Source organism: Urocampus carinirostris, chromosome 15 (assembly GCF_059441175.1).
Source record: "Urocampus carinirostris isolate Australia breed hairy pipefish chromosome 15, RoL_Ucar_1.0, whole genome shotgun sequence".
Taxonomy (NCBI): domain Eukaryota; kingdom Metazoa; phylum Chordata; class Actinopteri; order Syngnathiformes; family Syngnathidae; genus Urocampus; species Urocampus carinirostris.
Window position 1 is genome coordinate 9,087,231 of NC_142363.1, and position 27,040 is coordinate 9,114,270.

General features: G+C 38.2%; 1 protein-coding gene across 1 annotated transcript in view; it reads right to left on the bottom strand.

The window, feature by feature from the left end:
* adck1 (aarF domain containing kinase 1) overlaps window positions 1–27,040 on the bottom strand; it is a 50,462-nt gene that overhangs the window by 21,695 nt on the left and 1,727 nt on the right. Inside the window, exons 2-7 of the mRNA XM_088354710.1 lie at window positions 25,722–25,861; window positions 24,027–24,110; window positions 13,120–13,323; window positions 6,280–6,438; window positions 4,982–5,140; window positions 2,346–2,462 (exon numbers count right to left, since the gene is read on the bottom strand). Coding sequence (XP_088210836.1) covers window positions 2,346–2,462; window positions 4,982–5,140; window positions 6,280–6,438; window positions 13,120–13,323; window positions 24,027–24,110; window positions 25,722–25,853 — 855 coding nt within the window. The 5' untranslated portion in view covers window positions 25,854–25,861. The remainder of the gene's footprint in view (window positions 1–2,345; window positions 2,463–4,981; window positions 5,141–6,279; window positions 6,439–13,119; window positions 13,324–24,026; window positions 24,111–25,721; window positions 25,862–27,040) is intronic.

Below are 27,040 nucleotides of genomic sequence, written 5' to 3' on the forward strand. Positions count from 1 at the left end.
CCGACTAGATTTTCCCCCGAACGCCAAGTAGTACGCGGTGTATGCTGGGATTTATTTACCGGCGTTTCATTGGCTAACCAATGTGTCAATCATCATTTGAATCGATCACTATTGGCTAAAGTTATTCGGAGGTCAAGGGGCGGATCCTTTTTATCATTTACAGGCTGGCATTGGCTTGAACGGCAAACAAAGCCTGCAATTGGCCGAAAAAGATGTGTCAATCATCATTTGAATCGATCACTATAGGCTAAAGTTATTCGGCGGTCAAGGGGCGGATCATTTTTATCATTTACAGGCTGGCATTGGCTTGAACGGCAAACAAAGCCTGCAATTGGCCGAAAAAGATGTGTCAATCATCAGTTGAATCGATCACTATTGGCTAAAGTTATTCGGAGGTCAAGGGGCGGATCCTTTTGATCATTTACAGGCTGGCATTGGCTTAAACGGCGAAACAAAGCCTGCAATTGGCCGAAAAAGATGAATGTGTATAGCACGTGGCTGACGGCATAGAGAAAGCATTTTTTTCTATTCTGTATTTGTAAATATATTATTCTCCTGGATTTACTACCCTCACGGATATAAGAGGTTATTGGCTGCACATTATTATGAACACAACGACTTTGGTGAGCTACTCCGGGTTTTATATTGTCCCTGTATCTTGTTTCACACTGAACTCGATGTTTCTGTGATAAACGGTGCAGATAATGGATGGAATGGAGTGTCTATTTTTAAATTAAACTCAATTCCAAGTGTTTATTGTCATATGCACAGTAAAGTTGCGAGCGAAAAAGAAAATAGATACTAAGGAATGGTTGGCATTTCTTGAATCCCAAGACTTTAACCTTCCGAATGATGGAACGATGCATTTGAGTGACATCGTACGGACACCGCATCCGCACGTGTTCTCGACACAAATTTGCGTCTTTGCAAGCTTTCGGAATGTTAAGTGGGTAATAAGTTGGACTGAACTATCTGACTGTTTTGTCGACGTTCCCATTGTAGCGCCTTATAATCCGGTGCGTCTTATGTATGTCAAAAATAGGACCAAAAACTATTTTTTCGGGGTGCGCCCTATAACCCGGTGCGCCTTATAGTGCGGAAAATACGGTATATATTTTTTGTCTATTAAGTATGTGTTAACAAATGGCCAAATGATTTCAAAGAGCGTATATTTTGTTTTCCACCGTGCCTTTCTGCTTTTATCTTACTTTTTACCACTTGTGTTCCGGCCACAGAACGCATTACACTGGGGGAAAGGAGGCAGGGGGATTGAGGGAAAGGAGAGTGATTTTAAGTGCGTTCTTTCAGTTTTCTTTTATTCTCAGATAAAAACGGTGAATGTAGGAAAAGGACTGTTTCAAATACAGTAGAAAGGCCAACCCAAATCCCCCAAAAGACAAATAGTCTGCATTTATACAAAAAAAGAAGAGTTTAATCGAGCGCTTCTATGAAAATTATGAAACACAAGTTCAAATTACATCCCACGATTTCTTGACACATTTTTATCTGTCTCCTATTTCAATTGTGGCAACAAAGAATATCTATCAGTTCCGTTTCCCTTTCTGGAGGGGAGACATCTCTCGGGTGTTTTTTGTGGTTGTTGTTGATGTATGGCAAAAAAGAAGGATAATTGAGATGTCACAGACAATGCAAAAAAACGTATTTGAATGCATTTTTACATCCTTAATGATTAGGAAGATGTATTCTATAGCCATTTCGGGTCAACTTAAATGCTTTTGGAAAGCCGGCAATGGATCAATTGGTTTTCATTTAATCCGTTTAGGGAAATTTGTTCACTATACAACCATTGAACACTATCTGGTAATGAATTTAATCTTGCAGTGTGTATTTTATATAGCACTATTTAAATACTCTATACAACATGCTACAGTGGGTATTAGCACGTCTCATTGGGTATTTGTATAATGTATTCCTTTTGCTTTATTATTGTATTGTTCTCAGCGAAGGGATGCTGCTGGAAATGTGAATTTCCCTGCGGGGACGAATAAAGTATCTATCTATCTATCTATCTATGTAGAGGTATCACTGAAATATATATGTACACATACATGCAATATACATGTCTTCCTTTTTTATTATGATGCTCTATTTCTGATGAGATTTTCATCACTTTACTTTTTTGGCTTGTGGGTATTAAAATATGACTGAAAATCATTTTTTGGAGTATTAACATTATTATTATGAGCGCAAGAGGCATTCATTAAATGGCGGAATTTTAGTCGGACAGTTTGTCACCATGCGTCTTTGTACTTGAAATGTTTGTAACTTGTGAATTGAAAAAAAAAACTGTATGTATAAGTATGGTGTATATTGCAAAAGCTTACCTCATTAACGTTAATGCCATGTTCCTGCATGTATTTTCTGTCATTGACCTGCCCTCCCTCTGCAAACTCCATGGTCAGGACCCTTTTCGTGGACAAGTCCCAGTGGATCATGGGAACCTGAAAGAAACAATATGTTTATTACAATAGAGTGTATACAAACTCATACATCAATTGTAAGGTGTGCAGTTGGTCCAATACACGAACAACTTCATCTTTGACATGTCAACATCCAAATTAAACAGGCGAAAAGACACTGTCCCATTTTCTAATACACACCAATGAACTATGAAATAGGCCTACGTGATAAACCAATAATTATTGTCATATAATTGTTGCCACAATTAAGAATAAAAAATGAAATGAAAGTAGAATATTTAAACTGTAATTACACCACCTGAACACCGGAGAAAAGGGGGAGCAAATGTAATAAAAACGCAAGTACCAGGCAAACATTTAGGTGACTAAGGTGACGAAGACCAGCCAATAAGAGCGGCTCACACAATGAAAGCGGAAGGACTAAAAGACGGTCAAAATGAACAACAAAGAAGAAGGATAATACCTAGCATACCCACTTAAAACAGGCAGAAATAGGAGATACCCCTCCTCTACAGTTGTTTGAAGGCATTTTGGATGCTTAGACCTAATAAAAAAACAGATCGACTACGCGCATTACATACTTTGCCGATTAAGACAGCAACACGAACTTATTCCAGCATTTGAAACGTATACGCTGAAGGAAAAAACAATTCAGCCACAAACAAGTGCTAGTGAACGTTCAACAAGCCCATGGCCCCGTGAAAAACCTTTCCTACCAGTGAGCCAACTAGCAGCTCCCCCTCACTTGTTAAATGTTCCCCATATTTTTAAAATGCTGCGTAATAGTTTGTCACCATGCGTCTTTGTACTGACATTGAAGATTGGCATCAGCATTGGCAGCATCAGATTTTGTCAACTTTCACTCAGGGGCAAATACCTAAAAATAATAAAGACCTAAAAATATAAAAGGAAAAAAAAATGTGATAATTATTGATATCGACCGATAAGAAATGTTTAACCGTGATGCATTTCAGGTGAATTGGCCGGTCCAAATTGTCCCTAGGTGTGAATGAGCGAATGAGTTGTCTGTCCCCGTGTGCCCTGAGATTGGCTGGCAACCAGTTCAGGGTGTCCCCTGCCCACTGCCCGAAGATGGCTGGGATGGGCTCCAGCCCCCCCGCGACCCTAATGAGGATAAGCGGTACGGCTAATGAGATGAGATGAGATGAAATATTTTTGTTATATCGCCCAGGCCTACTATGAAATATATGTCTTGTCTGTTTAATGTTGTGAATTTCCCTGCGGGGATGAATAAAGTATCTATCTATCTATCTAATGTATCAAAATTTATATTTGCCAATCTGTTTAATTCTGGCTACATGGTATGTCATGAAAACGTAACTGAGCAATTAAAGGTCTTAACTTTTGCGAATGATAATCCACAGCTTGGATTTCCGACAGTGAAACATTTTTGATGTCCATTTTCTTCCGTATCTCAATTCTATTCCCAAAGATGGATGAAGTTAAATGTACAACTCTCATATTTAAGACAGTCAAAGTGTTGAAATGTACCAACCTTCACACCTTTGTGAAAGACCAATGGTGGGGAATGGTTGCTAAACGGATGTCCCACCAAAAGGTGAAAAGCATTGTCTTACTACCCACATGGTCGTGAGTCTAACTTTGTCTTTTTGTACTAGCTTCGGGGATGAATAAAGTAACTATCTGTCTATCTATCAAGCTATCTGTTAAAGCTCTACTGAGCTTCTCATACTTGAGCCATTTTTTACAAAAAGGTGTGTGTACACCAATTTAATTTTAAACCCCCCCAACTCAGAATGGATTCATGTCATATTCCAGGTGTCTTCTGTATTTTATTAGCTTAATCTTACTTATATCTAGATTTTTTTCCCAGTTTTCTTAAAATTCTTAGCATCATGTTTTTTTAAATCTCCTTTGTAGATTAATATTAATTGTTCATATGATTCCAACATCATCCAGTTCTTATTTGTGTGTCAATAGAAATTATCATGTATCCACCTTCAGATTATTTTACCTTTAAAAACTGATGTGGTGTGCCCATAGGATGAACGAGCTAAATAGAAATAATAAACTCATCTCTTCAAACTAACCAAACTATTTATTCAAAGAATTAATCAACCCAAACATTTGCTACATAAATACATTTGGAAGATCTTGGTTTTTGTTTTTTTTAATTTGGAGTCCTCTATCAAAGCTTGAACTCTTCCAACTTTTGTAAATCTCTGTCCTTTGTTATGCAAAAAAACCTCGACATATGTCTCATGGTTTTGAGGTCTAACTCAGAGTTACAGTTTTTGTGTGACGGGATATATTAACTTTCAAGGAGTTTTATAATGAACAACCCTTGACGAACAATATTTTGTACCTTCTCAAACATTCACCAATAATAATTAAAGTCTTCGGACACTTAAAGGACTGGTGTAGGCTTGGAGAACTGAGATATTGTAAGAATATCATGTTTCACTTGCAAAATAGTGTGTTGATTCTAACCAGAGGTGTACAAATGACCAAACAATAGCCATTATCCTGAAAATGAAGTATAAAGAAAAAACATTTACCCTCAGAAAGTTTAAGTGGGACAGTTTTTTTGCTAGAGCTTCTGCATTGTGTCCTTCATTAAGGAAGTCCAGCTCTAGTGGCATGTTTTTCTTGGCCTCTTCTACCAACCACATGAAGGCAAAATCAGGAAAAAGCCAATGGACTCCTTTCAGCAGCACCTACAACAAGCACCTACAATTACTACAAGAAGACAATCAATTCAACAAAAATTGTGATATTGAACTGGCCAAATATGGCGGGAGAAAAACAAATAACCGAACAAAGAGCGCAAATGCTACTGGTTTCAATTTTTTCTTCCTTGAAATCATTTAAGATGTCACAGTTCAAGTGCAACATTTGTCCCACACGTTCTTCAAAGAAACCATGCATCATGCATTTTAAAATACACCACCAGCACATGAGATGTGCTGCTATTCTATTGAATCTAGATTGGTATCTGATGAGTTTTTCGGTTTTTAATATAAGACACCTGCAGAGAAGATTTCATTGGACGTCAGTTCGTTACATCATTGTCACTATTATCTACTGTAAAGCACATTGATACATCGAGAGGGCTATTTTAAAAGGGCTGTAAAAATAAAAGTACGTTTACATTAAAATGTAAATGGTCTGCATTTATATAGCGCTTTTCAGGTCACTGAAGACCTCCCAAAGCGCTTTACAATTAGCTTCACACTTACTCATTCACACACACACACTCACACACCGATAGCAGCGTCAGCCATGCAAGGCAACAGAGAGGAGCCGGGAATCAAACTTGCGACCTCTTGATCCCCAAACAAGTGCTTTACTTCCTTAGCTCTATAATGGCCAAATTTCTAGCATGTTTTAAGAACTAATAATTTAATTTTGCCAGTAACATTAAAGCAAGAAATCCGGTGTGAATCATTCATCAGTATTTTTCAGAGCCACAAATATAACAAAAATTTACATATGCAAATTTTAATCTTGCATGTGGATTTATCAAGACATTTGATTTTTAGATTGTAGTAAACTGAGAATATTTTTGTGGATTCGAACAATACGTTTGAACATATTTGTGAGACAAATTTCTCCCCACATTGATGTTGGGTAAAAATGACAGTAATGTTTTCAGTTGCAGGAATTGAGCAACAACTCGCTGTTTTCTTTAGTGCCTTCACAAAAAAAGAAAATAAGCCACACCAAATTCAAAAGCACAGTGTATGAAATGCAGCACAAAAATAGCATCTTGTAGTCCAGAGTAGAATACATCGATAGAAACCCGTCACACAATGTGCTCTGCTATATTGAAAAATGGCACAGCATTACAACTCACCTCCATTACGAAAATGTCTTTGGAGCTTTGTCTTTGAACTTTAGGGTGTTGGACCTTAACAGCCACTGTGCGCCCATCATGCAGCACTGCTTTATGGACCTGAGCTAAAGATGCAGCTCCTTGAGGTGTCTCATCAAAGAAAACAAACAACTCTGACAGCTGAAAGACAATAATAGTAAAAGTGGAAAAAAACACTAATTGAGGGTATGATAGAGTGATTAAGGGTGGTCTTGTATCTGTATGCTGCTATAAAATAACATGAGAAAAGTTTAACCCTCCTATGCAGGTACATAATATGAACATTTTCAAGTTGTTTTCCTTCTAAGAGTGAGTGTTGAATAGTAAAGACTTGGAAGCTCCTATTTCCCCCAGATTGGTAAAACATGTAAATGTTCATAATGGTATTGTTCTGTCTTTGATGTTACTGCACATGGAAGCAAATCCACATACTGAATGCTCTTCCCCCTGAGATTTGATCTGCAACCTCAGTGGGAATGTTTAAATCTAAGCTTAAAACACACTTTTATTCTATAGCATATGAATAACCTATATTTTATGTTGACAATATAAGGGGATAGTGTCATAATAGTCTGTAGTTTGCAATAGTCTTTGATTTGTGCAGCCCTTCGAGACTCTTTGTGATTAGGGGTTTACAAAATAAAAATTACTTGACTTGACTTGACTTACAAGTTCTTCGTATAGCTGGTACGCGTTGCTGTGCTTTGTTTTGCCGTCAAATGCTTGTTGTGAAATGTTCCCCTGGCGCAAATGTTACTAAATTGACTTTGTATCTAAATTGTGGGGTAGTTTCAAACTTTCAAACTTAGAAGCTTGTCAACCACACAGGAATAAATCACCAAGGTAAAAAGTGGCAGTTATATTCTTCTGTGGTGGTTTTATTGGTAATTGTTAAAACTCAACCGCCTATTCAACGCAGTGCACTAAAGTGCTTCTTGCCATCCGTCATGGCTCTTATTCTGCCAGAGAAGGCAACGTGACATCATGTGCAAAGGGTCAATACTCCGGCGCGACTTAAAGTACGGAAAAATACGGTAATTTGTAGCTCTAATTTGGCTATATGTGATATTCATCCATAATTGTTACGTATATGTACTGCACTACTGACTATATTAACTTCTGCATGGACAATGTTGTTCCTATAAAGACTGTACGCTGCTATGCCAACAACAAGCCCTGGATCACGAGCGACATCAAGTGCCTTCTGAACCAAAAGGAGAGGGCCTTTAAAAATGGTGATCAGCAGGAGCTAAAACGTGTACAGAAGGAGCTCAAAGTCCAGCTCCGGAAAGGGAAGGAGCAGTACAGGAGGAAGTTGGAGAAAAAGCTGCAGAACAACAACATGAAGGAGGTATGGGAAGGGATGAAAACAATTACTGGCTGCTGCACCAAGCAGGGTGTGGCTGTGGATATAGATGTGGGGCGGGTCAACCAGTTCAACAACTTTTTCAACAGGTTTGACCACTCCGCCTCATCTTCACCCCTGAGTACTGCAGCTGTCCTTCCCCCTCCCCCTCTGGACACTAGCATTGAAGACATCCCCCCACTAAAAAAACTGCAGCCCAGGTGTGTGGAGAGCTGAGAAGGCTACGAAACAGCAAGGCAGCTGGTCCAGATGGAGTATCCCCCCGACTGCTGAAAGCCTGTGCGTCTGAGCTGGGACACCCTCTACAGCGCATCTTCAACCTGAGCCTTGAACAGGGGAGGGTCCCTCAGCTGTGGAAAACATCCTGCATCATCCCAGTCCCAAAGAAATCAAGACCTGAGGAACTCAACGACTTCAGGCCGGTCGCCCTGACATCACATGTGATGAAAACCATGGAGCGGTTGCTGCTGCACCACCTGAGGCTACAGGTCCGTCACGCCATCGACCCACTGCAATTTGCTTACCAGGAGAAGGTGGGAGTGGAGGATGCTATAGTATACATGTTACACCGATCCCTCTCTAACCTGGATAGGGCTAAGGGGGCTGTGAGGATTACATTTTTGGACTTCTCCAGTGCCTTCAATACCATACAGCCTCTGCTACTGAGTAGGAAACTGACAGAGATAGGAGTTAGCTCACACCTTATAGAATGGATTACTGACTACCTGACAGGCAGACCCCAGTATGTGAAACAGGGGGGCTGTACATCGGACACTGTGGTTAGCAGCACAGGATCTCTGCAGGGGACCGTGCTCTCTCCGTTCCTATTCACTCTATATACATCAGACTTTAAGTACAACTCTGAGTCCTGCCATGTGCAAAAGTTTGCCGACGACACTGCGATCGTGGGATGTATCAGAAATGGGCAGGAGGAGTACAGGAAATTAATTCAGGACTTTGTCCGATGGAGCGACGCAAACCACCTGCACCTGAACACCACCAAGACCAGGGAGATGGTGGTGGACTTCAGGAGAACCAGAACTCACCTGGTTCCTGTAACCATCAAAGGAGAATGTGTAGAATTCGTCCAGACCTACAAATACCTGGGTGTCCAGCTGGACAACAAACTGGACTGGACTGCCAACACAGAAGCTCTATGTAGGAAAGGGTAAAGCCGACTTTACTTCCTCAGAAGGCTGGCCTTCTTCAAAATCTGCAAAAAGCTCCTGAAAATATTCTACTGTATGAGAGAGTTGTGGCAAGCGCCCTCTTCTATGCGACAGCGTGTTGGGGAGGCAGCGTCAAGAAGAAGGATGCCTCTCGTCTCAATAAACTGGCTAGGAAAGCGAGCTCTGTGGTGGGCAAAGAGCTCGACAGCCTAACAACAGTAGCTGAGAGACGGGCACTGGAAAAGCTGCGGTCAATCATGGACAATCCATCGCATCCACTACACAGCATTATCTCCAGACAGAAGAGCAGTTTCAGCGACAGACTGCTTTTACTGTCTTGTACTACGGACAGACTGAAGAGATCTTTTCTTCCTCATGCCATGAGGCTCTTTAACTCTACCCGGCAGAGTAAAAGCCCACAGTAAACCACACCACCTACATTGCATATTACCGAATCTTATTGCAATATGTATTCTGTGTAGCACTATTTAGTTATTCTATATAACACGCTACAGTGGGCATTTGCACGTCATACTGGGTATTTGTATATTGTATTCTTTTTGCTTTATTTTTGTATTGTTCTCAGCTCAGGGATGCTGCTGGAAATGTGAATTTCCCTTCGGGGATGAATAAAGTATCTATCTATCTATCTATCTATCTATACAGTTTTGTTAGTTTTCTTTATAGGCACATTTAGGACTTGATTGTCCTAATAGGGCGAAGGGAATAAATTAATTAAGTAAAAACAATATATATATATATATATATATATATATATATATATATTACATATACATACACACACACACACACGAATGGATAGGTCGGATTCCACCAAAAATTTGGAGTGGTTATTAAAAAAGAAAATCATAAATAGCCGAGTTCTCACTCAAAGTTCACGTCCAAATAATGTACACTGAAATACATTGTGTCAAAAAGAAAATGCACAGCATGTGGGTTTAGTGTAACTGTATGAAAGAATCAATATTCATTGATTTCCATTACAAAATAAAACATTACTTGACAGTTATTAACAATGTCTAAAAATGTGGGTACTATGCCATATTTTGAACGCAAAAATAACAAAACTCCCAAAAAGAAGTTTGCCTATGCAACTTTTATATATGTACGTTAAGATTATATGAACACATTTTGTTTCTTGGGGTTTTTTCCTGCTTAGCTTTCTTTCTACACAGTCATTTGAGAAAAAGCTCCAGTGAACACCCCAGGTAAAACTAAATTAAACCTTCACCTTGACAGAGCTCCTCTCTTCCAAATACTGAGTGATTTCCACCCTGAAGTCAACTGTTAAAACCAGTCTTCTTTCCAAAGCATGCCTTCCTTTTTCATGTTGTTTTTGTGATATCTTTGCATGTGATCGTATCTGTATTCAGTAGCACAACAACCAATATGTGGCATTGTGACCCAGGCAAATAAAACCTGTGAAACTTGGACTTTCCATCTTGAACACAACATTAGTAAATCAAGTTCAGGCTCAACATTGATTTTGTATGTGTATCCAATGGGATAAGCGGGATGCAGCATAAACCGATGGAGAGATAAGCCGGATAGTAGGAGGGAGAGAAGAGGTGGGTTTCAGGGATAGAGAGATAAGTAGGATTGAGGGATGGAAATAAAAGGACTGGAGGGATGGAGATAAGTGGGATGAGGGAGGGAGGTATGGGAAAGTTCGATGTATGGATGACATACTTCTATTATGTGAGTGGATCATATTTTTAAACTACATTTTTATTTTGCTCGATTTATTTTGTACATACAACAAACATCAACTCTCTTTCTAAAAGCTCAGGAGTTTCCTTCCTTTATTCATTTCTACTTTTCTTTTTCATCTGCTTCTGTGTGGTATTCTTCTAAGCTCTCTTATGTCCTCTTTTCTCATCTTGAATGAACCACATCATGTTGAATAAATTGTCACAGAACTGAATTTTGAAAAAAGGTTTTTCAATTCACTATTCCATGAAGGAAAAAATATTAACTAGAATGGTTGTGCACCATTAGAGCATTACCTGCGTTGAGACGCAAAACCAATTAGCAGGGGCATTTCCCTTTTTGACAGTATCTTTGGGTAGTGAGAATGGAAAACCTAGATAGTAGGACCGAGTCAAAATAGGGACTAAAATGCTGAAAAGGGGGTATGAAAAGCTATGGAATTGTCTGTATACTGTATGTATTGTTTGGAAAATATTAACATCGAGATGCAAAGCATCCAAAGCGAAAACAAAAGAAAACTGGAGAGTTGAAAGTTGAAAAGGAGCTAAGAAGTCATCCTCTTGCTTTTTTTGCTCAAAGATTGCTGAGTCACCGCACCCAAAAGTGCTGAGTCAGCTTTTCGGGCATTTATCACATCTACTTTCCAGGCTGCCTGTGTAAAATGATGGTCTTTTCCAAATTGGGTGGAAGGACCAACAAACAAACAAACATACATACATTTTATATATATATATATATATATATATATATATATATATATATATATAGTTATATAGTTATATAGTTATATAGTTTGGGGTCCCTCAATTGATAGTCTTCTGGGAGGTCGCTGGTTCGCGCCTCGGCCGAGTCATACCTAAGACTTATAACATTGGTAAAATGGCGGCGCCCTCTGTTGGCTGCGGCTGCATCGGCTCGCTACAACGGGTCAGGTGTATCGACATTTCGTTCTTACAAAGAATGACAATACATAGGAAATTATTATTATTATTATTATAAAGTCAGCCTTTTTTTAATCAAACAAATAAGTTGAAAAATATAAAGTAGTTGAGACATTCAGAAAGTTAGAAAAAAATATTTTTATTTAAAAGGAAACACACTTACACACACAATGAATTAGTGAGATTTTCTTTCTCTTCTCTGTCTTATTTTGGTTTTGTTCTTAAATTATGCAAATAAGTGTTCCGATATGTTGATGAATTCCTCCTTCATGTTGTCACCATTTAGTAACGGTTTTCCACAACTCATTATTGTTGTATTGAAGTTTAAAGAAGGAATCCACTTCTGAAATCTATTTTGCGCTCATCTAAATTATCCAGAAGGGAAGCAGTCACACTTTTTCACTTCCCACTGGTACTCTGCTGCAAATGTAGCTTGCCTTTCTAGGAAGTGTCTTTCTGCATTACTCTTTTTATTATTTAACTTCTCTCTTTGGAGCATTTAGACAATCCTGCATTGGCAATGCATGCAAATGAAAATGCTCCAGAAACGTTGAATCCACTGTTCTCATCAGTTAATTTTCTCTTTTTACATTTGGCCGATTTGTTGAAAACAGCCACCTCGCTGGCTTGTGAAGCTGCGTCTTTAGAGGGGCGGAGCTTAGGCCACACAGAGAGAGAAAAGAGGGCGTGCAATGCTTCTTGTGAACTCGTACCAGCTCTTTGTTGAAATTGAATGTTTGTTCTACATATTCAACAGCATTGGAAAACTGTCAAAGTGTTTTCCTCATATTTATACTTTGACAGAAACAATACTATAATAAAAATATATATCCTTCTTAATTTGTAAACATTTTTGGAAAAATGCCAGCGAGTCACTCTTTAGCCGCCGGTTACTGACACCCACCCTATATGTATATGTTCGCATCCAAATCGAATTTCCAACAACAGACTCAAATACTCAAAATTAAGAGGTCAGCTTATATGCACACATTTGCTTGTGTGTTACCAGAAGCGAATGGTAGGCAACGTGCGGGGAAGGGAGCTACTTACACAGGAAAAACAAACCAACCATTAATTAATGGGACAAACGTAAGCTCAGAATTTAAGGTAAGCATGTGCTGAATTTTGTTTTTTTTTAGTTGTAGAACTACTTTTGCAATACACCTTGCCTATAAAATAAAAAAGATAACATCTTGTACAGTACCCAGAAATGGAGAAGGGGATCTTGAAGTGGTTTGAAACCAAGAAACAAATTGGATATGGACTGCCTCTCCTAAGTGTTTGTTTGCAAGCTCCTAAGATTGCACAAGCCAGAAAATAAGAATCTGTCACTGCTTCCACAGGTTTGTGTAGACATTTTCTTGTTTTATTTATTATCTATTATAAAGCAGTTTAAGGGGGTTAGCTTCTGTGGGAAATATATACCGTAATTTGTAATGTGGTAGGTATTTTCAGAGTATTGTTTTTGTCAGAAATCTGGGGGGTAACTGAGGTACTTCTTAAATGAACAGTAATTGTGACTAATAACTTTTTCAGTGACGTGGCCACCAATAGTCATGACAAGGTACTCGACTTGTTTGTAAACCCCACCTTACAAACACATTTTTCAATTTACCTCTTTGCCAAGGTCCTCCCTGATGACCTGCTCAATCTCTTCCGTGCTACTCTGAGGTGCTTTACTATGAAGGACTTTCAGGGTGGATGTGTACTCTTCTGGAAGGAGATAATCAAGAGCCCCAAGGTGCTGCCCGACCTTGATGAAGGTACCCCGATTTGCACAGCACAAATCACGGAGACGCTCTGCCGAACGTTGATGTACCTAAAAAAGGTTGGGGAAAAAAAACTGAATATTTGTATTTTATATACATCATTAGGCTGTTACTGTATTGACCCTAAACGGTTTATTTGAAGAAAAAAAAGGCCAATGAGTGTCTGAATTGTAACGTGCTTTTGGAGGTCATCAATGACTTGAAAAGCGCAATATAAATGCAGTACATTTACCATTGATTGTGTATTTTGTCATTAAGACAATGATATATGTATGCCGCGAGGAAATTAACAGCACCGTGTGGAAGGTTCCGGAGAGGTACACCCATCTCAAGCAAATCGGAACTGGGGCATACAGCTGTGTATGCTCAGCAACAAATGAGAAGACCAAGGAGAGAGTTGCCATCAAGAAGCTCCACAGACCTTTCCAATCAGAAATCTTTGCTAAAAGGGCTTACTGGGAACTAGACTTACTCTAACATATGAAAGAAAGGCATTGATTTGTTCATCAGTTTCTCACTCCAACTAGGTGATCTGACTTCTTGACGTGTTATATATATGTGTATATATATATATATATATATATATATATATATATGGAGAAATTACCGAATTTTCACAACTATCAGGGCACACCATGTAAGATCCTTCCAATTTGGTTCTATTTTTGTATTCCTGTATTTAACACATACACAGGGCACACCCGCATGATAGGGTGCGGGTGCCCTCTCCTGCGGCCGCTTTACAACAACACAGACAAGCGTGCAAAGCAAAACAGAGTTTTTTGTGGTTAATTAAAGTATTGATTACAAAGTAAAACACAGACTTGTCGAAGTTCCTCCACTTTCGAACCAGTGATTCATAAATCTTCAATTCCCTTGTGGCTGTCCGCTTTCCATGTTCTTCGCGTAGTGTAGAAATCAACACACGATAGCGGATGAAAACACATAATGCATTCAATGGAGGGAAAGTGAGGTTTTGGATTTAATTAATATCTGTTTAGCCTCTGGTAGCACAATAACTTTCAGATTGCTAGATACGCTACGGCGTTAGCCTCCATAAATACTTCCCGCAAACTATGGACGCATTGCGTGTGATGTCTTCTGCGCAAGCGGGTCACTTGTGGCATGTAAACAGGAAATAATCAGAAATGACAGGAGATCATGAAATGTGAAAAATCTCACAAAAACATTAGATTTCACCCAAAAATTGGAATTGTGCATTATACTCTGCAGTGTGAACAGCAGCCTCAGCAACGTCCGCCGCTTTGTTTATCACATGGTGCGCACTGCCACATAAGGTCTGCTGCAGAATTTGAAGAAAATCTGAGATTTTTATGTGTGCCTTATGGTCTGGAAAATACAGTAACTATACAAATGTATCATGCAACCCTAGCCCTTAGTCCTCCCATGCCTAGGTGGGAGTCACAGCAGGGACCAAAAGAAATGTTTCCACTGAAAAGAATGTTTAAAAAGGATTTTCTATCAGTAACAATTTTAAACGGACAGCGTATCACAGGGTTCTAAACGCTTTTTCATGGCCAAATTCAAGCAATTTTTAAGGACTTTCAAAACCAATTTGTTAATTTCTCCAGTACCATTTAAATAATTCAGGTGAAAATTTCACTTTTACACACTTTTATAATAATTGTCAATATTGGCCAATAACGTTACTGTTTTTTGTTTTCAACACCCTTCAATGGTGGATCTGCTTTTGTAACCAATGAGATTAACTATAAAGAATTGGCTCAGAAGAAGGCTTTTACAAGTTGGAATTTCATATCTGATGTTTGGCCTCTCTCCCCTGTTCTCCATGCAAGTTCAGAATCCATTGATGTCTTCTTTCCTTTTTTGAGCATCTACTCAACTATAAACGTATCATCTGCCAAGTGGGATCCTCTTTTATGCCTAACCCCACCCTGCCAATATAAAGTTTCCTTATTGTAAAAAATAATTATAATCATAATGACAATAAATATAACAATGATAATGACGATGATGAAAATAACATATTTATGTTTGTCGTGTTTCGTTCAGATAATTATCTTCCTAATATTCAGATAATAATCTTCCTAATATTCAGATAACTATCTTCCTAATATTCTGTTTCCACTATATGGTTCTACGGTAGTCTGTCTGTAGTCACCTGTCTCCCCTGACTCTTGCAAATAATCATTTAGGGAACTGTAGGCTATGCCCTAAATGAACTCCTGGATGCTGTAAGTCAGTTAGAGCTTTGCAAGCCCGGCGTGATTCACCCTGAAAATAAAAACGATTGAGATTGGACCCTCATTCGCCCTACTGAAACTATGGAAGAATGATAATACTCTGGTGTCCTCTTTGTTAACTTAATTGTTTTAGAACTGTTGTGATGAATTTGAAAGTGTAATGCATGTGTGTGTGTGTGCACAGTGTGTGTTTGTAAAAGCTATATTTAGTTGAAAAATCAAATCAAATGAAAAGCAAAACGGGAATCAAATAAAGGGAAATAATGATTGCACCAGGTGGAAACGCAACAGAATAGAATGGGTTTAAAAATAGATCTACCAATCTTTTTAAAACATCACAATGTCGATCTCTTTAATTCAGTGATTTTCGACTGGTGGGTCGCGATTCCCGTTTTCAGTGGGTGGCGGGGCTTTACCCTGGCAAAATAATGCTAAGAAAAAGAAAAAAACCAAGGGTCAATTACACAGTAGATGACGATAATCCCCTGCTCATTGTAACATTGCTTGAAAGTACAGTTATAGGTTTGAAATTGTTATATTTCTAGCTTATTTAACAGTATATTGAGCTTTGTTATCTACACAGTTAAGTAATTGTTGTTTAGAAACACAATTTTTCAATATTTTGGGTATCAATTTCTTTAAGTATAGAGTACAACCGCTGCGGGTTCTGATTGGCTCTCTGTCGCTACTTAAACCTAGTCCTGTCAATCCCCTGTTGTCAGTCCGTCTGCGAACCTCTGTGTATACAAAGCAAGCCTTTTTCGACCCAGACTCCCGCCTGTCCCGTTTTTGCTCCAGTTTGTCTCTGGCTACGACATGTTTTGATCTTGACAACGTCTGCTCTCCCGTCCCGGCTTACGACCCATTTTTGTTCCCGACTAAGTCTACTCTCCCGTCCTGGCTTACGACTTGTTTCAGACCCCGACCGTGTTTTTGCCCTCCCTGTCTCCCTGTTTTCCGTCCCTGACACCACCCTGGCTTGCTACGGAATATCCACTTCCGTACTCGGATCACAATCCGATTGCGAGAGAGCCTTGCTAACCGCCTCTAGCGAGCAACGGATCGCGGGCATTGCCCTCCAACACTCTATCTCAATAAACTTGTGAGAAACGTCACGCGATTGGGTCTACCCTTTTTTCCGGACGTGACAGTAACTATTTTAAAGCAGTTTTATGGGTTCGCTTATATGCGATGTAGGCTATTACGCGAATATATATGGTACTAGAAGTTGTTTTTGTTTTGCTTGTGAATTTGTTTTAAAAGGTGATTATATTCTACTATTTCTGCTTCAAACTGCACGTTCCTTTGATTCGATAAATTACAAAAAAAAAATAGTCTTTTCTCCTTGATTTGGATCGCATCTTGTCATTAGGGTAACATGGTGGGTCCTTAGGTCAGAAAACATGAAAACCACCTTGTTATTTGTCTGATCAAATACAGTTATGTCATCCACTGCTTATTTACGCAACACAATTGCAAACTATTTTTTTTAAATTGAAACCTGGAACGAAGGGCTGCAGGGCAAGGGAGAATATCGTCTCTGCTGTTCAACTGAACTTTAAGACAGAGGATGATCGTTGACTAAAACTTTCAGTGAGTTTCTGCCTTTGAACTAAGTCTGTTAAACATGTTTTGATTGTTTGACCATGGTTATAAAAGACAGCTTTGCTGTATTTGCTTGTCTTGTCAAATTACATGACAGGAGATTTACATGGCAGCTACAAGGGCTGCACGATTAACTGAAACCTATAGGATATTGCGATGTAAAATGGTGCGGCTGTGTAATCGCAAGACACTGCTTTTTTTTTAAGGATTTATAGTTTGTTATTTGAGTTATCTAGTGGTTGGCCAACCAGAATTGTCATAGTTCGGGTTTTTAACAATATGAGGCAAGTGTGAGTTAGGTGGGCGTGACTATAAGCACGACTGTGATAGGCTCGTATATGCTGTCAGTCAAATAGCCGGCCACCACTGGCCTCCACAACAAATGCGAAAGCTAGTACATTAAGTGGCTCGTCACATTGAAAATGAATTCATCAATATAAAGGGTTTGGCGCAGCTCACCAGTAAGTATCAAGCGTCTGGGAATTATTTCAGTATGATAAATCACTATAAGATGGCAGAAGTGGCTTTGATCATATCTTTGTCTTCTCATCGAGGGAGCCCCCACTTTCTAGTGTTGCTCCCTGTATCTGGCAAATTAAAGTGTGTGGGCAGACCCCAAGTTAAGTACGAGTACTGAACCAGTGTGATGAGAGAACAAAGCGTATACCTTTCAAAAATAGATGACAAAGTCCTATCATCATTGTCTGGTTAGAGAGGGATGACTTTTCGTGCATGTTCGCAGGACTGCGGTCGCCAAAGTGACCTAAATTGCCATTGTGACAAAAATTGTGTCACATCACCTCAAACATTGGGTGTTGAAAAGTTATTGCAAAAATTATGCATTGATCATGCATAGTTCATGCATCAGTTATGTGTTCTTGCAATAAAATCAAATTTTGCAAGCAAAGTACCCTTGTGTGGATTTTGGAAAGCATTGTTTAGATCTTGGAAGTATCACAAAACAGAAAAAAGCAACTAAGTGAAAGTCCTGCTTGAAATGCATCCTTACAGAAAGAGCGGTTTTTCTCAGAAATATTCTTGGAAAGTATTTTCAAGAAACTTAGCCATCTTCAACTGTTGTTAACCATACAGTGATAAAAGCTCGAGACATACTCTTCGACTAATGAAAAATGAGGGTTGAAGATTTATTTATATCCTATGCCGAGATAGACTAAAAAAAATTGTAGGTTGGCACCGGCTCATCCCATTTAAGAGAAAAGTCTGGCATTGAATGAGTTAATGTGGAACTGTGTGTAGAAAGATTGGCGCTAAGTTCAAAAAATTCTGTAAAAGGAAAAAATAGCAATGGGTGCTAAATTTCAACCACAACAATTGTGTACACCCAATCAGTGGAACAATAGGCACGCAATTCTGACTTCTGGTAAAGCAAAGGTTCAAAGGTGAATTCATAGTGTGCCTTTTGGCCACCTGGTCATGTATTGAGAGCTCAGCTGCAGTAAATGATTTCTTTGCAACACCACAATTTAAAGACTGGGATTAGTGGCCTATGAACAAGGCCCATTTATTATTAGAATGCCCATGATTAGCTTGTTATGCGGTTCACTGAAGCTCGTCGAACTGCAGAGCACAAAAAGGGGTTGTGGGGGTAGCACGCGCAGTGGCCCATTTCTGTTTTTCAGCGGCCAACAACATATACATTCCAAAAACAGAACCTGTGATAGGGGAAATCCATGTAATAGTAACTTTTATTTAAAGTTAATACTTAGTTTTTCGCGGGTGTTGCGTTCCAAAAAGGTCCCGCGAGTCAAAACCCTTTAAGTCGAAACATTTATTTATTTATTTATTAAATACTCTATCATACATTGAAACCAAATAACAAACCCAATTTACAGGCTTAAGCGTTTGACAGATAAAAAGTACTGTACTTTTTAAACGTTTTTTTAACATATAACTACTGTACTGTAAAATTATAATCTTAAAAATAAGCTTGCTTTATCGCACAATTGCATTAAGGGTCCACTTTCTTTCACATAATACTTTGTTGCCATCATAGAGACGTTATGGAAAACTGCATTTACTTTCCGATCGGCAACCGGTATTTGCGGAATTCAATTGCATAACAACAGTGGCAACGAAGATTGAACCCATATTTGGACAGTTAGTGTGCCGAATCTTAACCACCAGGTAACTAGGGACATAGATGATTATTTTTAGTCATGGTACCGGATACAAATGTTAGATAAATGAGAAAACAAAGAGATTAAAAATCGGTATAACATTTAGTTTCACTCTTTCTTAGCTCAAACAAAGCATTGTAAGTGACAAATGTTGTTGAACACATGCTGTCATGTAATTTTGTTTGTCTTTGTCAGAATCTCGTGTGCTTCTTAAAGACTTTGTCAACTAAACTGTATTTCAGTTGTCCACCAACCTTTTCTCTACGAGGGACCAAATTAGTATCTGACAATATTCTTGTCTTCAGTTATAACATTAGCAACGTGGTACCGTGACTAAAAAGCTCTGAAATTGAGAAAACTCAAAATGCCTTTTCGTGTACTGTCTGTATCCCTCCTCGTCTAGTGAATGTGATCCGGGGGTAATACTTTGCAAATATGCACAAATATGGTACATATTTATTTATAATGCAACGCAAGCTCTTACTGTAGTTTTATAATCCGGTGCACCTCCTAGTGTGGAAAATACAGTTATTTTCCATAACCTGTCATAGTTTTGCAACATATTGTCACTGTCATGTGAGAAACACAAGTCAATATTTGTCTTTTCTGGTAATGTTTTGAGTATTTTTACAACAGATTAAATAGTCTTTGTTGTAATTGATAATAACGTAGAGAACATGGCTCTCCAGGATAAACATGTCATAAAGACGGGAAAGAGAAAAATGAGATTACAAATGTAAGGATATATAGGTAAATATATACTGAAGCTAGTGCTTGAAGACTTGCCCAAGTTGTAACTGCAATTTCTTTGGTGACATGAGTGCAATGAAAAGTGGTCCAATAACGTTGACGGCAAACACATTTTTCAATACAACAATGAAATGACTGTAAAGAATATGTATGGCTAAAATAATGATGATAATAATGTGCTAAATAAGAACTAAGCTTTAGAAGCAAAAATGACTTATTTAACAATGAATCATTTTTTATTCTAATATAATTTAAGGACATTTAATAATCCAATTTAGTACAGTGTATTTTCCTCTGACACAAATGAGCATTCTGATACTTATCAGCTAGATGTTTTCCCTATCCAACAGTATAAAGCACCAATTTTAGCAGTTACTTAGGACCACCTTGGTAAATGAACGTTTTCCTTTAAAAAGGAGAAAAGTAAAGACATTGCTTTTTTTCAAGGTTTGGCAACTTTATGTGACTTGTGGGAAAACTGCATTGCTGGGCATCTCTGGAATAAGTAAACATTGCCATCTGCTGGTCAGAAAGTACTGCACTAACAACAACTAAATGCAATTAAGTGCAGGAGTATACCATTAGTACCCGTGGAACGAGTTTTATTTGATGGATTTTTTCATAGTATTTGAACACATTTTCTGTTTTCTTGGCAGGATATGAAGATTTATGGCTTTTTCACAGGGTAGAGTAAATAATATTCAGCTTAGTGTGATCAAAAGCAATCTTGAGTTCCTAATGAATTTAAATGGGTCTGAGCAAACAGTGACATGTAATGGGAATTCCTTGGACCAGCGTGCTTAATATAAGATGTACACACAACACATAAATAATTGTCCAAAACTGTACAAGACAGTTTACAGTTACAGGTTGCTGTAATTCTCTTTTTTGGTTACACGTTAAGAATATTACTAGAACAGCTGTTTTCCATCGTCGCAACATTGCAAAAATTCGCCATATGCTGTCCCAGTCTGATGTTGGATTATAATTCAGGTGTCTGTTACCTCCCATCTCGTTTACTGTAATGTACCACTCTCCTGTCTCCAGGAGTCTATCATCAAGGGCCTGTAGCTGGTACAAAATGCTGCAGTGAGGCTTTTTACTAAAGCAAGAGAGTTTGATCACAGCACCTCGATTTTGGCTGACGTGCACTGGCTCTATGTCAGTTTTAAAATACGATTTTAACCCCTTATTATTTCTGTAAAATTTGCCTAAAATCCCAATCCAAGACGTACCCAAATAAAACGCTGTTCTTGAATTCTTAGAAGAGGGACCGTTTTGGTCTCTTTTGAAAAGTAACACACTGAAGTTTTTTTCCCAAAATGAAATAATCACTGCAAGTGCTACTAACATTGAGTAATCCGAGTTGGAACTCACAGAAATAGAAGGTTTTTATTGCAAGTGCCTGAGTGTAGCATGGGCATCTTAGCTGGAAAACAGCTAAGGCGATAGCATGAAGCCTTACCTGTTTTTTTTTTGTTTTTAAATTTGATCACAATCTGAATAACTAAACATTGTATTTTACACATTTTTCTAATGGTAGGTCTAGGGGTTTCAAGAAGTGGCCATTTGGAGATGAACACTTTACAGCCCTTAAAACTGGCATTTGTGCATCTTACTTTGGCCAATTCTGACACATTGTGAAAGAGATGTAAATGTTTGAATTCTCTTTCTAGAAGTGAATCCATAATTGGGGACACTTGGGAGTAATAATCGTGCGTAAAAATGAATCACGCTTGGATATGCGCAGGTTTACCTTCGGCTGTTTTAAATACACATCATAAATGTGTACATTGAGATTCAGATTCAGATATACTTTATTGTCATTCTTGTACACGTGTATACAGAACGAAATGTCGATAAATAATATAAATAATAAATAATTATAGCTTTGTATGGTATTATACAATAGAGCAAAGAGTGCAAGAGGAGCAGCTAACCAGATGTGCAAAATGGGCAGTCAGGTAAACAAGTCACTATACAATAACAACGTCAGGATTATGCAGAAGAGAACAGATGTGCAAAGGAATAAACATATTTACTTTCATTTGCTAACCTATGTGTCAATCCACATTTGAATTACCACTATTGGCTAAAGATTTTTGAGGCTGAAACGGACAAGATGTTTTTTTTTCTTTTTCAAATCAGGCCCAAACAGGTTGTCATGGGCTGAGGACCGTAAAAAACAAAGCTTGCAATTGGCCAAGAGCAGTGTCAATAAAAACACAGAAACTTAACAGAAGCATTCAAAATAATCTGACGAGGCTGTTAATTTTTTTTATGGGGGGTTAATGAAGGCAAACAGACGGAGACAACAAAGACTGTCAAACAATGCAGGAATGCTTTTTGGTGGATTTTTTTTTTAATCTGTCAGCATTAACGTGTGATTTGGAGTAAATATTTTGCTACTGTTGGATTCACAAGACTTTTGTGAATGTAACCTATACCATATTTGAGGAAATATGTATCATGAGCTGACTCCCAGGAGATAGTATAGGTGAGATATGCCAGCTTTAGTTTTTGGGTACCTTGTTTCAGACTGACCGTGATGTTTCTGTGATGAGTATATTTTGCAATGGTCATCAAGATTCTGTTGGTATTGTACAAAATTATACATGGACTTGCCCCTTCATATCTTTCAGATTTAATTTCCCCCTATGCTCCTGCTTGAAGCCTCGGCCCGGAAAATGCTGGTCTACTGGTGATCCCAAGGGCCAAGAAGAAATCCGCAGGTTCGAGAGCGTTCTCCATTCGGGCCCCGGGGCTGCAGAATACTCTTCCCTCTGAGATTTAAACTGCAACCTCAGAAAAAGTGTTTAAATCTAGGCTTAAAAAACACTTTAATAGCTTATGCATGATGTACCTATATTTCATTTTGATGATATCTGTATGTTCAGCCCTTTGATACTTGTGTTTAAGGGTTATACAAGAAAAAATACTCGACATGTTTTCAAAGCCAGTTTTTGAGTTAGTAACTAAATTACACTCGGCAAAAATAACTAGTTCCCAGGGAAAGTAAGTACTTATTTTTAAAAAGAAGATGTATCTAGTGTTCTATATTTATTTATGACTAGAACTGCTACCTTTATACTCCATCAAATTAACGGTTACCGCTCCGTGAACCAAACAAGAATAACATTGAATGACACACACATTTTGGCTCCTACGGGCGCTATTATAGAAAGTACAGGGATGAGAAATAAACAGAGCAGAGACTCACTAAGGCTGGTAGTTTCTTCCATTTATAAAATGCAACAGAGTTTTGGCCGGAACTCATGGTATCGGCGTTGTAACAGCGGAAAAATGGTAATATTACCCAGTTAGTGACAAAATAATGCTGATTCGTAACGGAGTTATTTATAACAGTGTTATTCCCCACACAGTTAATGAGGGAAGAATTTGGCCGAGTTTGTTAGGTATGAGTAATCTAATTTATTGAAATGCTTTTTGTATGAAATCAAAACATGTGCCATACATTTACGGAATCCGAAACCCAATCCTCATGCACCACCCAAAAAAGAAGAAAGGAACACTAATCAACACTTTGGAAATCATATGCCAGTAAAACTGCTTCATTCAGTATTATTTCAACATAGGAACATCCTTGATGACGATGACTCGTCTATCATCAAGCTTGGAAGGCAGTTACAAGAAAATTTGCATGATAACATGCAGATGCACCGACTGAATTGGCATTTTCTTTTCCTTTTTATCTTAGTAATGAAAAGACACTTTTTTATTGGTCCCTTCCAAATAACTGCCAGAGCGCTCATGCTTACCATTCTATCATGCAGCCAAAGAAGCAAATGGCCTATTAGACATCAGCATTCATTTGTCCTCATTGCCGCCAAGTCACCTTACTGCTTAAAATAAGCTCATGCTTTAAAAGGAAAAAAAATAGCTCCGGAACCACTCCTCCGATGACCTACAATTTCTGACTTTCTGTGATACAGTCCCAAGTAACAAGAAGATCAAGTTTCATAAAAATCAAAATGGACTTGAGATATGCAAAATATTTTGTGCTTGATTGATTACCTTTGACTTGATGGCCCAATATTCCTCAGTGTCATATTGCACATTTTTAAAAGCAGTGAGGTAGTCGTAGCTGATGATAGCAGTCTGCAGGAAAAACAAAGTTTTAAAAAAATGTTAAGAACTGAAGAGCACATTGAAAATTTAATTCAAACCAAGTCTAAATCATTAAGTTCTGATTTATGTTAAATAAATGTGATCACTGATACCTGTAACAGCTGATAAACACAAGGAAACCCTAGAGAACTGAAATGAAACAACCCAACTGATTTGTTTTTGTAGTATAGGCTACATGTGATTACAAGTGCAGACTCCCTTAAGCGTGAGTAAGTTGAAGCAGACGAGCAGGAAAAAGCTGTGCAAATGAATTTTGATGATGCATTTCAAATAAATTGAAATAGCCTATTGGTATTATCCATGCGGTAAGCTTAAAACCACATACCACATAAAAAATAAAATACAAATATTGTCATTTAGAAAAACACCAACTATATCTAAGATCTAATATATACAAACGGATAAAATGGTATAACCTGCGGTAGGAATTTCAACAAAATTGTTTATCTCAGGCTTTGCACTTCAACTAAAGTTAGGCGTTTACCATAAATACCAGACTAATTTTAGTCTTTGTTGCATAATCATTTAGATTGCTGTGAATTCCGGACTACACAGCACTAGTGCTTTGCTATATTTTAAACACTGTGACTTTAAAAACGGTCCAACTTGTTTTTCTCATGCCGGCACTGAGGAAATCAGCGAGCTGCTCTTTTCCACAACGCTTGCACTCTGAATACAAAACACCGCGGTGACTTCTGGAAACATTTATGACGCCCTTCCGGAGGAGAGATTAGTCGATATTTTTACCAAAATTATTTATATAATGCATAACAGGAGAAAACGGGAGATTTGACAATACTTCATTCAATATTTACAACATAAGATAAAAATGTTCACCCACAATCCTCAATTTATACATCTTAATTGAACAACAGTGGAAGTTATCTGTCAAACATACAACACTTTTCATATCTTTCTGTATCATCAGTGTCCCTGTCAGGTTGGTGGTTTCTTTTAATCCTCGAGGAACAATAACAAGTGGATGCAAATTGGTCTGGGACCGCGACAACCACCAATGACAACACAAAAAGACAACTTCCACGTCTGTGTTACAATCTGGCACTAATTTCCACAGTATGGTTGCCCTGGCGCTGTCGTGTAGAAATATCAGGCTTACATTTCATGCAAGACTGCTCTCTTTCACGTTTTCTTTCGGAGTAGTAGGAAATATGAAAATATATGCCCGTCTCAAGATCAGAGAACACATGACGTAAATAACCCGAAGCATAACTGAAAAACGACACTGCTTAAAACGGCATCAAGTGAGCGTGGGCATTGCACCGTTGGCATTCTGCCGCCAAAAGCGCCACAGCAGATTTACTTAATAATTGGTGGCAGGTTTGCGCTGGGCTTAGAATGTAAGAAATTGACGTAAATTTGTTTATTTTTATGACTGTTTAACCCTATGGTTCTAAAATTAGGTGGGGCTCATACAAAGACAAAATATAATTTTGTTCTTAAATTTGAGCATACAGCTTTTATTTAGCTGCGTACTGTAGTCCGGAATTGACGGTGGATTTGCGAAGCAATTGAAATAACCCTCACGATTCCTAAATGAAATTTATCAATGCGTTATCTTACAGTCGCAGCAGCTCGTCCAAAGCGTATCAAACTCAGGTCATTGAAATCAACTCGTCTTGTGTAGAGGTATAATCCAGAAGAAGCAAACACTGCAGTTGCCAGAGTACGGACTTTGAGCAACCGGACAGCCATCGGTGGCACTGTGAGAAAATATAAAGATGTTTTACTTTGTGATTAGTGATCAACAATTTCATCTTTCAATAAGCATATTCCCAAATTGCAGAATGATATGAGGACAACTTTTATTCCTACGCGCATTCGATAAGCATCGAGGTCCTGAGACGCGACGGCTAAAACAAACGCGGGAGTAGATTAGTTGTGTAATTTTTTTATTAAAATGTGCTAGCAAAATGGCTGACAGTCACTTATATACATACAGGGTGGGTGATGGCAAAAAAAAAAAAAAAACAAGGGTGGTTCAGTGAAAAATACCCTGCTTAATACCAGCTCTTTGTCTAGCAGGTTTTGATAAAACTCAAAAGACTTCTAACTGCAAACTCAAAACACCCGAAAACTGAAAAACTGCAGAGACTGAATAAGAACTGGATGAACACATTTATAAAGAGGTTTAGCGATTATATCAATAAGTAAATAAAGTAATTCCTCGCTATTATCTGCTTTGATTTTCACTGTTTCGCTACATCACGGATTTGCAGTGTGCATGGTGTTCTTCTATCTGATTGGATAAACAGTCCCAAACCGAGGAGTCATCGATCATAAACAAATCCTTGGGCCTGTAAAAAGCTTTGGTTCTTTGATGTAAACGCATTGAAGAGTAGTCGTACCTCTACTTACGAATTTAATTCGTTCCGGGAGTAGATTTGTAACCTGACAAATTTGTAAGTAGAGGTGCCTTTTCAATGTAAATTCGCTATTCCGTTCCAAGAAGTGCAAAAGAATGATTTTTTTTTTTTTATCAAATCACAAAAAAGCATCAGAACAAGAAACAAGTTACAAAAAAATAATTACAAAACCACACAAAAAAACTTAAAACAAGAGGCACACAATATAAAACATCAAAGAATAAAGGAAATAACAAAAATATTCTTTTAATTTTTAACTGGCGTCTTTGTTTACTGGTCCTCAGAAGTGTATTTGGCATCCTGTAATTTCAGTAATTTCTTTTCCCTTAATCCACAGAAGTAACAACCTCTCCATCTCATAATAATAATATAATAATAATTTCCTTGTATTGTCATTCTGTGTAACAATGTACACAGAACGAAATGTCGATTGCACCTGACCCGTTGTAGCGAGCCGATGCAGCCGCAGCCAACAGAGGGCGCCGCCGACCACTTTTTAAGTCTTAGGAATGACTC